The 12,969-nt window shown below is 38.8% G+C and overlaps 2 protein-coding genes and 1 long non-coding RNA gene across 7 annotated transcripts in view; 2 read left to right on the top strand and 1 right to left on the bottom strand.

The window, feature by feature from the left end:
• LOC136240164 (receptor tyrosine-protein kinase erbB-2-like) overlaps window positions 1–12,969 on the top strand; it is a 37,559-nt gene that overhangs the window by 6,017 nt on the left and 18,573 nt on the right. The gene's annotated exons all lie outside the window — the stretch shown is intronic.
• The window catches only part of LOC136240186 (uncharacterized), a 63,570-nt gene that overhangs the window by 37,725 nt on the left and 12,876 nt on the right, over window positions 1–12,969 (bottom strand). The window lies entirely within an intron of this gene.
• Window positions 2,790–5,451, top strand: LOC136240177 (uncharacterized). Of its 5 annotated transcripts, none has more exons than XM_066031086.1 (8): window positions 2,790–3,697; window positions 3,746–3,908; window positions 4,034–4,138; window positions 4,392–4,456; window positions 4,517–4,545; window positions 4,636–4,728; window positions 5,175–5,239; window positions 5,299–5,451. In XM_066031086.1, the coding sequence occupies exons 3-8, from the start codon at window positions 4,128–4,130 to the stop codon at window positions 5,372–5,374; spliced, it is 339 nt and encodes a 112-aa protein (XP_065887158.1). In that variant the 5' UTR covers window positions 2,790–3,697; window positions 3,746–3,908; window positions 4,034–4,127; the 3' UTR covers window positions 5,375–5,451. The 5 variants fall into 5 exon arrangements, with proteins under 5 accessions (XP_065887158.1, XP_065887160.1, XP_065887159.1 ...); XM_066031088.1 differs by having other exon boundaries at window positions 3,173–3,697; window positions 4,596–4,728; XM_066031087.1 differs by having other exon boundaries at window positions 3,173–3,697; window positions 4,034–4,344; window positions 4,596–4,728.

Below are 12,969 nucleotides of genomic sequence, written 5' to 3'. Positions count from 1 at the left end.
TATGTAACTAGTTACTTTTACAAAGTAACTTGCCCAACACTGTCAGTTACTCAAGCAGAAAACTCCATTCAAAAATTTATAACTTCTTGAGAGTATTTCAGGTCAATCTGAAGACTTGTTTGGGCTTATTTACCTAACCAATACTGCCTCATAATTGTCAGGGGAAAAGCGAGGCTGGTTTTTGAGTGATACTTTTATATGGGCCATGCCCAAACCTTTGTGGTCCCTACTATACAGTACTATCATACTGCATGATAGTAAGTATTTCTAACGATTTATCTTGTATCAATGCCACCTCGCATAGATTATTACTACTCACTATCGCACTAGGGAGTAGTAGGGACCTGTAAGAAGCCTGTGTAGCAGGGAGTCAGAAACATGATACTGAAACCATAGAAAAATCCCTGAAGAGGTGGTGACTTGATCTACGGACAGCTTGCAGTCTAGGCAAGTGCCTGAGGAGCCACACAACCTGAGATCCAGGATTTTCTCTGTATTCGACCTGTACTTAAACAACATGGCTTCTGGTGTTTTCATTAGGGGTTGAATATTCGTCATATTTTTAGTAAAAGCCTTTCACACAGGAACTTAAGATCTTGTCTATAAACTGTCGTGCATGATATATAATTCCATTTCTAGAATATGCCAGCAAAGACATCTCTGATCTCATCACACCAGGAAAGAAATCTGAACAAGTCAAGAAAAGTGCTAGATTCGTTTTACAATATTTTAACCAAATACTTTCCATCCCATATCTTGAAAGTTGATAAGGGATAGGGAATATATTTTATTGTAAAAGGATATATACTTGTAGCATTATTGATATTCCTCCCACTGACCTAACACCACGTACATCATCAATGAGAGAATACAACAAAGATTGTCATATTAAGTGGTACTACATCCTATCCCCTATTTGTGAACCTTTCTGCCACAGCAACAAGTCCAGCAGCATTTGCTATCTATTTAACCAACATCTGAAATCACTAATATTTTTAGTAAGCCAATCATTATTGCATAGGATCTGTAGCTGCATTTTCTGGACACAACCAAGTTTCAGTTTAAGGCATAGTTAATTGCTCTGTTAGAGTCAAGGCATTGTGAATGCTTTATTAAAATCACTGACTGCTTTATTAGAGAATCTCAATCTTTGCAGTAATGTATATCCACCCCAAAAACACCTTCGCTGTAAAAAAGGCGCGCCCAAGAAACTACAAGTACCTGGAACCCAATGTAAAAAAGAAAAAGAAAAATCAGCTTAGCTGAAGTGAAAAGTAACTGGTAACTTAAAGAGCTGATATCTGAAGCGGCCAAGAATACAATTACTAAAGTTTAATCCATGCAAGAACACCTTGGCTATAAAACAGGTGTATACATGAAAGTAACTGGCAACTGAAATGGCTGATATCTGAAGTGGCCAAGAATGAATGGTCATATACAACTAATCCAAAAATTTAACACTGAACCTTTATAATTCAGCTGTGTTCTATATTCACTCTTGCTGCATCGTAAAGTAATTTCTTTTAACTCTAATTGGCTGGTAATTTGGCCGCCTTTTTAATAGTCAGTATAATAGAGAAAAAAAAGGCGGCCAAATTACCAGCCAATTAGAGTTAAAAGAAATTACTTTACGATGCAGCAAGAGTGAATATAGAACACAGCTGAATTATAAAGGTTCAGTGTTAAATTTTTGGATTAGTTGTATATGACCATTCATTCTTGGCCACTTCAGATATCAGCCATTTCAGTTGCCAGTTACTTTCATGTATACACCTGTTTTATAGCCAAGGTGTTCTTGCATGGATTAAACTTTAGTAATTGTATTCTTGGCCGCTTCAGATATCAGCTCTTTAAGTTACCAGTTACTTTTCACTTCAGCTAAGCTGATTTTTCTTTTTCTTTTTTACATTGGGTTCCAGGTACTTGTAGTTTCTTGGGCACGCCTTTTTTACAGCGAAGGTGTTTTTGGGGTGGATATCACTCATTTTTGTCAGTGATAGACTCTACATTTGGTTTAAAGCTAATTTTTTGGAAATGAGCAATTAACATTAATGCAGAATATTATCTAGGAGAGTCAGTAAAATCCATACATAATAATGATTGTTTCATAACACCGTAAATTCGGAAGTATGAATTTACGGTGTAGTATGACTGTTCTATTAGAGTAAATTTATCTTTGCTGCCTGCACGTCATGAATATATCTCATATCTGTGCATGTTAAATGCTTCAGACACCTAATTAAACTTGCAAGTGCCTAATTGGTTCACAGTTGCTACACAGCTATAAATACATTTGTAATTGTTATCATCATAATCATTTATCATGTTATAACCATTTTTTAATATTTTGGTCACAACTTCAGGATTAGAGCAGCAGAGAAAGGAATAGAGGACTCAACCATCAAGACTTGTATATGGGAGATGGAACAGTATTGCGATGGACAATGCCGGTACTAACCCCTCAAGGGTGTTGCAGTACAGTATAGATGCAAGACCAGAGCCTCGATCGTCACCTTTTGACTGTGGTCACAACTTCAGGATTGGAGCAGCAGAGAAAGGAATGGAGGACTCAATCATCAAGACTCGGGGAGATGGAATAGTATTGCCATGCACAATGCCAGCACTAACCCCTCAAGGATGTCACAGTGCAGTATCGATACAACCACTCCAACCAGTGCATAAGACCAGAGCTCGATCATCACCTTTTGACTGAAATTTTTAAAGGGATGAAACAATTAAAACAAAAAAAGTTGTAGTACTTGTACTTTCCTGAGGGAACATGTCCCCACAGTCCCAGACTCCCTTGCCTGTTCAGCAGAATAATAGGATTGAGCCTTACTACCACTTTCACCTTTATTCTTGGCCTGAATGTACATATCAGCAACATAATACAGTAGCTGTAGATAATGCTAGTTAATGCCCCTAGGCAGAGCTATAGGGGTGGGAATTTTTCCCTACTATCATACTATCATAGTAGTTCTTCTCGCAGTTCTTTGCCTGGCCATCATCAACTGCTGTCCATCAACTGCTGTCAAAACATTAGTTTCGTCCCCCAGACCCTTCCTCAAGCATACTTATCACACAAAAATAACTTAGTTTAGCAGTGCACAAACAATTATTCATTGACAGCTTATACTACACTTACCGCATTGTTGAACCATGTATACCACCAGAATCCACCAGATTGACAACTAACACGTGATCTATTTAGGGGAAATCTCATGGAAAGTCCCTAATTACCTTAAGCGGACACTCATGATACGTGGTTTTAAATTGAATGGTTTAAGAATGTAACTGGATGGTGAGGCGTACTTTAATCGGCTCGACTTTACTGAGAAACTCGAGCCCCTCGTGAGAAACTACATCGCTTGAGCAACGTTTGAAAAAGTAAGAGTCCGGCAAGAATACTGAGGGACTCTATGATATATGCCGGTCTTGAATGCTAACGAAACGAGGAGTCAAGTTTGTGCAACGTGTCGCATCGCCACACACTGATTCACCGTGTTTGTGCGATAGGGTTTTTGGACCTGTCCACCAGATGTTGAAAGGAAATTCATTCCAACTTGTGAAGTTATTGGTATATTCATTGTTGGGGTCCATGGGGACATCGATGATCATTTACCAGTCAGCTGTAAGTAATGTCACAACAGAAGGAAAGGAACCATTTCCATACCCCTATGGCATACTGATTTTCCAGGTCAGTTTATGTACACCCAACCACAGAAATGTAGAACTTTGGTTGCAGGTGGAAAATAAACACCTTTTTACTCAGTTACAAGAGATTCACCCAGCTGGGATAAAATGTTGAGGTGAATGTCATTAGTACCTACTTGCGGTTCATCAGGTATTGGACAATTCCAAGTGTCCAGATTATGCAGTTGTCCTCATGTTCAAGTTTACACGTTTAGGCAAGTTCCACAACATCCTATAATCTATTACTATATCAGTGTGGAATAATGCTTATATAATATTTTTCATATCCAGGCTTTAGGTATGTGTATTGTATTTAACACCTGCTTGTTGGTTTTTGCAGGCCATCTGGTCATACTGGTTTATCCACTAGCAGTTGAATGTGATCATGGTACATATGTAAGTTGAGACCATGCAGGAACAAAGATACAGGTGTCATGAATTTCAGGTCAGTTGACATTCAGAGGAATTGTATTATTGCAATTGTTCTTTTTGTAGTTATCAATTATCAGTGACCAGTTTGTGATAGCGTACTTTTGTTTGACTAATGACCAAATGTTCTGGTTTACATGCTTACCCAACAGTTATGTTACTCACTTAACCTGCATATGGGATATATATTTTTAGTTCATTTTGATTATTCATCCTTTATTGGTACAGCCTGGCATATTGATTTTTTGCACAATCTCTTTTTAATTCAGTGCCTGCTGGATTGTTTCGTCAGATATCGAAACAGATGTCTTTGGTGTTGTGACCGATGTTCCAGGTCAGTTTGCATGTGTGTTTAATTTAAGGTTGACTTCAGTGCCTGCTTATTCTTTTACAGGTCTCGGTATTGAGTGTCATGAATTTCAGGTCAGTTGACGTACAGAAGAATTGTATTATTGCAATTGTTGTTTTTGCAGTTATCAATTATCACTGTATACTAGTGATGTGAATTTGCAGGTCAGTCTACTCAGATGTATCAGGCATAGTGTTGATGGGTTCGAACAAGTATCCAGTGTAGACTGTAGTGGCATCAAGGGTGTTAATTTCCAGGTCAGTTTACATGTTGTGATGTTAGTGATTTTTTCCTAGTACCCAGATATTAAGTGTATTGTATTTAATGCCCACCTGTTATGTTTTTAAATTATGGTATATCAGTGTAGACAGTGCAACAGTAAGCCTGCTGTGTTGTAGTAACTATTTGTTTCATAATATTATGCTGTTGTCCCGGAATGGCACAATTTTTGGGCAACCATTGTGAAGTCCAATGGTACAAACATTGTATTATGACCAAGTTGTGATAGCGTACTTTTGTTTGACTAATGTCCTAATGTTCTGGTTTGACTAATGTCCTAATGTTCTGGTTTAACATGCTTACCCAACAGTTATGTTATTCATTCACTTAGCCTGGGATATAATTTTTGTTCATTTTGATTATCCATGCTATTATTGACACAGCCCGGCATATTGATTTTTTTGTACATTCTCTTTTAATTCAGTGCCTGCTGGATTGTGTCATCAGATATCGAAACAAGTGTTTTTGGTGTTGCGACCGATGTTCCAGGTCAGTTGCACGAGTGTTTAATTTAAGGTTAACTTCAGTGCCTGCTTATTCTTTTACAGGTCTCAGTATCGTCATGCTGACATACAAGAAATCATCACTATTGTTGGAACTATTTTTAGTCAAGTCTTGATGTGATGTTAATTAACGTTGTTACACATTGTTGTATGTTTACCATATGGCAAGAAATTATCATGGCCATCATGAAATTTGAATATTGTGTAAGTTGTGTGGACCAACCCCAACTCATACATGGTCACTGGCAAACCACGAACCACATTCGAGCCACAACACCACCAACCACATTCGAGCAATCCATTACAAAATTTTGTTGCACCATTTGTGTGTGCATAATACTTAATGAAAGCCACAACACAAACTACATGGTACACACTACATAGAGGTGGTAACCCCTAAAGGCTTGTTACCTTTTGTATTCACCTTATCGGCCTTTGTGGTTAATCTATTAAAAATTACATGTAAATAGAGAATTGAAGAGTATGCTTAAAGCACCTTCGCTAGTGATTTTGTTCTAAGACAACTGGCGATTTATAAACGCTCGCATGGGGTGTGGTACTACATGGAATTTTAAAGATTTCTGCTAAAAACGCCATCCCTAGGGAACTTACGGTTCAGCACGCTGTCACAACTTGTTTATCAGGCATTAGAGTTTGTGTCCACGTCGTGTCTTTAAAAGTTATTGTAGGGATTAGAGGTTGATTGAAGAAAATACGCGTATAGGCAAACCAGGATTGGATAATGTCAGTGCTAGATGGACTATACAAACACGGCTATGTTGACTGGTTGACTGGTATAACGTGACAGTAGTTGTAACATAAGGTAGAGAAATAAAGTGAAATACGCCTATTTTTTTATTTTGCGATGGTTACTTTTTTATTTTAGCGAGGTCGCAAGAAAACTATAACGACTCCTAAAGATTTTTTATCACGTAACGCAATACAAATCTATTGAGAGATGTTGCATAATTTAAGACTAATATTGCAAAACCGGCCCTACACGTAAATAACTCACAGTAGTGGCCGCGCGTCTTTTAATTGGGCGTGCGCTTTGTAGTTTCTTGGCCGCGCGACTCTACCGTGAGTCTTGATCTAATCCAAAACAGCCAAGCTATAAAAAAAGTGTGCGGCCCTCAAAAAGGCTATGGTGAAAAAAGATGTGAAATCCAAGGTGGCGACCAAGAAATGGCTGTGATGGTAGGTTAATGGTAAAAATTTTAATAACAACAATTCAGGTGAATTTTGGTGCCGCTTGGTCAATTGGCACAAAATTCACCTGAATTGTCGTTATTAAAATTTTTACCATTAACCTACCATCACAGCCATTTCTTGGCCGCCACCTTAGATTTCACATCTTTTTTCTCCATAGCCTTTTTGAGGGCCGCACACTTTTTTTACAGCTTGGCTGTTTTGGATTAGATTTCACTTCTTTTTGTATTTGTATACCCCAAAGCCGGCCTATGGCCTGCTTTGGGACTTTTTAAACCTATCTTTCTTTCTTTACCACAGGAAGAAGAAAAGATGAAGCAGATGTACCTTAAATATTTCTGATTTTATCAGTAAATGTACAAATTATATATATAATACATATATTTATTACAGAACTGTCCATGGTGGTTTCTTTGTAACTGAACACTCTTCAAGGTAACTTCTTCTAGCTGTTCTCTCTACAGGGTGATTTATTTGTAGCTGGATTCTGTACAGGTGATTTTTTTTTGCTGCTGAGCTCTTTACAGAATGGTTTCTTTGTAGCTGAACTTTCTACAAGGTAACTTCTTCTAACTGATCTCTCTACAGGGAGATTTGTTTGTAGCTGAACTCTCTACGGTGATTTGTTTGCAGCTGAACTATCTAGATGATGGTTTCTTTGTAGCTGAACTCTCTACAAGGTAATTTCTTCTAGCTGAACTCTCTACATGGTGGTTTCTTTGTAGCTGAACTCTCTACAAGATAACTTCTTCTAACTAATCTTTCTACAGGGCAATTTGTTTGTGGCAGAATTTTCTACAGGGTGATTTCTTTGCAGCTGAACTCTCTACATGGTAGTTTCTTTTTACTGTAGCTGAACTCTCTACAAGGTAATTTCTTCTAGCTGATCTCTCTACAGGGTGATTTGTTTGTAGCTGAATTCTATACAGGTGATTTGTTTGCAGCTAAGCTCTTTACAGAATGGTTTCTTTGTAGCTGAACTCTCTACAAGGTAACTTCTTCTAACTAAACTCTCTACAGGGAGATTTGTTTGCAGCCGAACTCTCTTCATGATGGTTTCTTTGTAGCTGAACTCTCTACAAGGTAACTTCTTCTAGCTGAACTCCCTACATGGTGGTTTCTTTGTAGCTGAACTCTCTACAAGGTAACTTCTTCTAGCTGATCTTTCTACAGGGTGATTTGTTTGTAGCTGAATTCTGTACAGGTGATTTGTTTGCAGCTGAGCTCTTTACAGAATGGTTTCTTTGTAGCTGAACTCTCTACAAGGTAACTTCTTCTAACTAAACTCTCTACAGGGAGATTTGTTTACAGCTGAACTCTCTTCATGATGGTTTCTTTGTAGCTGAACTCTCTACAAGGTAACTTCTTCTAGCTGAACTCCCTACATGGTGGTTTCTTTGTAGCTGAACTCTCAACAAGGTGACTTCTTCTAACTGATCTTTCTACAGGGTGATTTGTTTGTAGCTGAACTCTCTTCATGATGGTTTCTTTGTAGCTGAAATCTCTACAAGGTAACTTCTTCTAGCTGAACTCCCTACATGGTGGTTTCTTTGTAGCTGAACTCTCTACAACGTGACTTCTTCTAGCTGATCTTTCTACAGGGTGATTTGTTTGCAGCTGAACTCTCTATATGGTGGTTTATTTGTAGCTGAACTCTCTACAAGGTGACTTCTTCTAACTGATCTTTCTACAGGGTGATTTGTTTGTAGCTGAACTCTCTTCATGATGGTTTCTTTGTAGCTGAACTCTCTACAAGGTAACTTCTTCTAGCTGAACTCCCTACATGGTGGTTTCTTTGTAGCTGAACTCTCTACAACGTGACTTCTTCTAGCTGATCTTTTTACAGGGTGATTTGTTTGCAGCTGAACTCTCTATATGGTGGTTTATTTGTAGCTGAACTCTCTACAAGGTGACTTCTTCTAGCTGATCTCTCTACAGGGTGATTTGTTTGTAGCTGAACTCTCTTCATGATGGTTTCTTTGTAGCTGAACTCTCTACAAGGTAACTTCTTCTAGCTGAACTCCCTACATGGTGGTTTCTTTGTAGCTGAACTCTCTACAAGGTGACTTCTTCTAGCTGATCTTTCTACAGGGTGATTTGTTTGCAGCTGAACTCTCTATATGGTGGTTTCTTTGTAGCTGAACTCTCTACAAGGTGGCTTCTTCTGGCTGATCTCTCTACAGGGTGATTTGTTTGTAGCTGAACTCTCTTCATGATGGTTTCTTTGTAGCTGAACTCTCTACAAGGTAACTTCTTCTAACTGAAGTCTCTACAGGGAGATTTGTTTGCAGCTGAACTCTCTTCATGATGGTTTCTTTGTAGCTGAACTCTCTACAAGGTAACTTCTTCTAGCTGAACTCCCTACATGGTGGTTTCTTTGTAGCTGAACTCTCTACAAGTTGACTTCTTCTAGCTGATCTTTCTACAGGGTGATTTGTTTGTAGCTGAATTCTGTACAGGTGATTTGTTTGCAGCTGAGCTCTTTCAGAATGGTTTCTTTGTAGCTGAACTCTCTACAAGGTAACTTCTTCTAGCTGAATTCCCTACATGGTGGTTTCTTTGTAGCTGAACTCTCTACAAGTTGACTTCTTCTAGCTGATCTTTCTACAGGGTGATTTGTTTGTAGCTGAATTCTGTACAGGTGATTTGTTTGCAGCTGAGCTCTTTCAGAATGGTTTCTTTGTAGCTGAACTCTCTACAAGGTAACTTCTTCTAACTAAACTCTCTACAGGGAGATTTGTTTGCAGCTGAACTCTCTTCATGATGGTTTCTTTGTAGCTGAACTCTCTACAAGGTAACTTCTTCTAGCTGAACTCCCTACATGGTGGTTTCTTTGTAGCTGAACTCTCTACAAGGTGACTTCTTCTAGCTGATCTTTCTACAGGGTGATTTGTTTGTAGCTGAATTCTGTACAGGTGATTTGTTTGCAGCTGAGCTCTTTACAGAATGGTTTCTTTGTAGCTGAGCTCTCTACAAGGTAGTTTCTTCCAGCTGATGTCTCCACAAGGTCACTAGTTTGTAGCTGAACTTTCTACATGGTGGTTTCTTTGTAACTGAACTCTCTACAAGGTAACTTCTTCTAGCTGATCTTTCTACAGGGTGATTTGTTTGTGGCTGAACTCTCTACAGGTGATTTGTTTGTAGCTGAACTCTCCACATGATGGTTTCTTTGTAGCTGAACTCTCTACAAGGTAACTTCTCCTAGCTGATCTCTCTACAGGGAGATTGGTTTGTAGCTGAACTCTCTACAGGTGATTTGTTTGCAGCTGAACTCTCCACATGATGGTTTCTTTGTAGCTGAACTCTCTACAAGGGAACTTCTTCTAGCTGATCTCTCTACAGGGTGATTTGTTTGTAGCTGAATTCTGTACAGGTGATTTGTTTGCAGCTGAGCTCTTTACAGAATGGTTTCTATGTAGCTGAACTCTTAACAAGGTAATTTCTTCTAGCTGATGTCTCTACAGGGTCACTAGTTTGTAAATGAATTCTCTACATGGTGGTTTCTTTGCAACTGAACTCTCTACGAGGTAACTTCTTCTAGCTGATCTCTCTACAGGGTGATTTGTTTGTAGCTGAATCCTGTACAGGTGATTTGTTTGCAGCTGAGCTCTTTACAGAATGGTTTCTATGTAGCTGAACTCTTTACAAGGTAACTTCTTCTAGCTGATGTCTCTACAGGGTCACTAGTTTGTAAACGAATTCTCTATATGGTGGTTTCTTTGTAACTGAACACTCTACAAGGAAACTTCTCCTAGCTGATCTCTCTACAGGGAGATTTGTTTGTAGCTGAATTCTCTACAGGTGATTTGTTTGCAGCTGAATTCTCCACATGATGGTTTCTTTGTAGCTGAACTCTCTACAAAGTAACTTCTTCTAGCTGATCTCTCTACAGGGTGATTTGTTTGTAGCTGAACTATCAACAAGGTAACTTCTTCTAGCTGATCTCTCTACAGGGTGATTTGTTTGCAGCTGAATTCTGTACAGGTGATTTGTTTGCAGCTGAGCTCTTTACAGAATGGTTTCTATGTAGCTGAACTCTTTATAAGGTAACTTCTTCTAGCTGATGTCTCTACAGGGTCACTAGTTTGTAAATGAATTCTCTACATGGTGGTTTCTTTGTAACTGAACTCTCTACGAGGTAACTTCTTCTAGCTGATCTTTCTATAGGGTGACTTGTTTGTAGTGGAATTCTGTACAGGTGATTTTTTTTGCAGCTGAGCTCTTTACAGAATGGTTTCTATGTAGCTGAACTCTTTACAAGGTAACTTCTTCTAGCTGATGTCTCTACAGGGTCACTAGTTTGTAAACGAATTCTATGGTGGTTTCTTTGTAACTGAACTCTCTACAAGGAAACTTCTCCTAGCTGATCTCTCTACAGGGAGATTTGTTTGTAGCTGAATTCTCTACAGGTGATTTGTTTGCAGCTGAATTCTCCACATGATGGTTTCTTTGTAGCTGAACTCTCTACAAAGTAACTTCTTCTAGCTGATCTCTCTACAGGGTGATTTGTTTGTAGCTAAACTATCAACAAGGTAACTTCTTCTAGCTGATCTCTCTACAGGGTGATTTGTTTGCAGCTGAATTCTGTACAGGTGATTTGTTTGCAGCTGAGCTCTTTACAGAATGGTTTCTATGTAGCTGAACTCTTTATAAGGTAACTTCTTCTAGCTGATGTCTCTACATGGTCACTAGTTTGTAAATGAATTCTCTACATGGTGGTTTCTTTGTAACTGAACTCTCTACGAGGTAACTTCTTCTAGCTGATCTTTCTTTAGGGTGACTTGTTTGTAGTGGAATTCTTTACTGGTGATTTTTTCTGCAGCTGAGCTCTTTACAGAATGGTTTCTATGTAGCTGAACTCTTTACAAGGTAACTTCTTCTAGCTGATGTTTTTACAGGGTCACTAGTTTGTAAACAAATTCTCTACATGGCGGTTTCTTTGTAACTGAACTCTGTACAAGGAAACTTCTCCTAGCTGATCTCTCTACAGGGAGATTTCTTTGTAGCTGAACTCTCTACATGCAGGTGATTCGTTTGCAGCTGAACTCTCTACATGATGGTTTCTTTGTAGCTGAACTCTCTACAAGTTAACTTCTAGCTGATCTCTCTACAGGGTGATTTGTTTGTAGCTGAACTCTCTACATTGTGGTTTCTTTGTAGCTGAACTCTACAAGGTGATTTCTTCTAGCTGAATTATCTCTTTCTATAGTTGCATGAATTCCCTACAAGGTAACTTCTTCTAGCTGATCTCTCTACAGGGTGAATTGTTTGAGGCTGATCTCTCTACAGGGTGACTTGTTTGTAGCTGATCTCTATACAGGTTACTTGTTTCTAGCTGATCTCTTGAATTCTCTTCTGGTGACTGCTCTATTAGGATGACTGCTCTATTAGGATGACTGCTCTATTAGAGTATCTCGATCTCGCACTTGCTACACCAAGTTGGATTTCGTGTTATAACTCCGTGGCTTTAAGTCTGATTCTTCTACACCATTGAAGAGCCTTTCTAAGATGATAACTCCATCTGTACAGTGATTTTCAAAGCATTACCCCAAGCGGTTTACCTGGTAGGCGTGGCAAGCAGTTATTTTTTATTAGCTAATCTCGATTGCGTAATTGTTACACACTGTTGGTTTGTTCGTTGTATCTTCCTGGTTTTTAGCTCGATTTCTTTAAAACCACAAAAGGTTTGAGGTTCAATAGTTAACCTATTCACCCACCGATTTTCAGCTTCTTCACATACGCGGTTTACCCTGTAAGCGTGACAACATATTGGTGTTATTTTTCGTGAATAATCGCTCATAACTCTTTGCCTGTTTATCGTATTCCAGCCAAAGTTGGTACAGAGATGCGCCTTTATACCCCCCTTCTGTGTGCCAAATTTCAAGGCGATCGGATATGGCGTTCGAGTTTTATAGCAGTTTCTGTAAGTGTGCGAAAAGAGGAAGAAAAATAAGAAGAAAAAAAACACGAAGAAGCTAAGCCAATTTTTGAAGTCGCATATCTCGGGAACGCTTGAAGCGATTTCGCTCAAATTTGGAATGTGGAGTGCTGAAGGTGGAGGGAGTGTCCACAGCAAAAATCGTCTTGTTTCATCAAGGCAGCACAGAGCTACGGAGGTGCGAAAATTGCGTTTTCTTTCTTCCTGTCAATATACTCACGGGTGTTACGCGCCGGCTTCTTGGGCCGCACGACACACTACCGTGTGTCTTGATTCTTCATTCAAACTCAAATGTTATCTGAGGCAGTATCCATACCTGTGGATTCTGATTACAAGCTTTCAGTGTTTTTGACAGGTTCTTATAGCCATAGTAAAATATGTACATGTTATTGCACCATCAATAGCAAGGCATTAATGTATAGACTCAAAAAGTAACTATATTTGTTCGGATTAGATTAGATTAGATTATCGATTTTTGTCAAAAGACAAGGGTCACACAAAAGGCAAAGCCTGCAAACGTGCTCCCCTTACAAAGACATACATACATACATACAGTTACAAGTACAAAA

This window comes from Dysidea avara, chromosome 12, assembly GCF_963678975.1.
Source record: "Dysidea avara chromosome 12, odDysAvar1.4, whole genome shotgun sequence".
Taxonomy (NCBI): Eukaryota; Metazoa; Porifera; class Demospongiae; order Dictyoceratida; family Dysideidae; genus Dysidea; species Dysidea avara.
The sequence above is the reverse complement of the archived record's forward strand: the minus strand, read 5'-3'. Positions and strand labels throughout refer to the sequence as shown.

Coding starts and splice junctions, on each gene's coding strand:
- LOC136240177 (XM_066031086.1), top strand. Junction 4,457..4,516: donor TGTTGTGACCGATGTTCCAG/GTCAGTTTGCAT, acceptor ATTCTTTTACAG/GTCTCGGTATTGAGTGTCAT. Junction 4,729..5,174: donor TCAAGGGTGTTAATTTCCAG/GTCAGTTTACAT, acceptor CTTTTAATTCAG/TGCCTGCTGGATTGTGTCAT.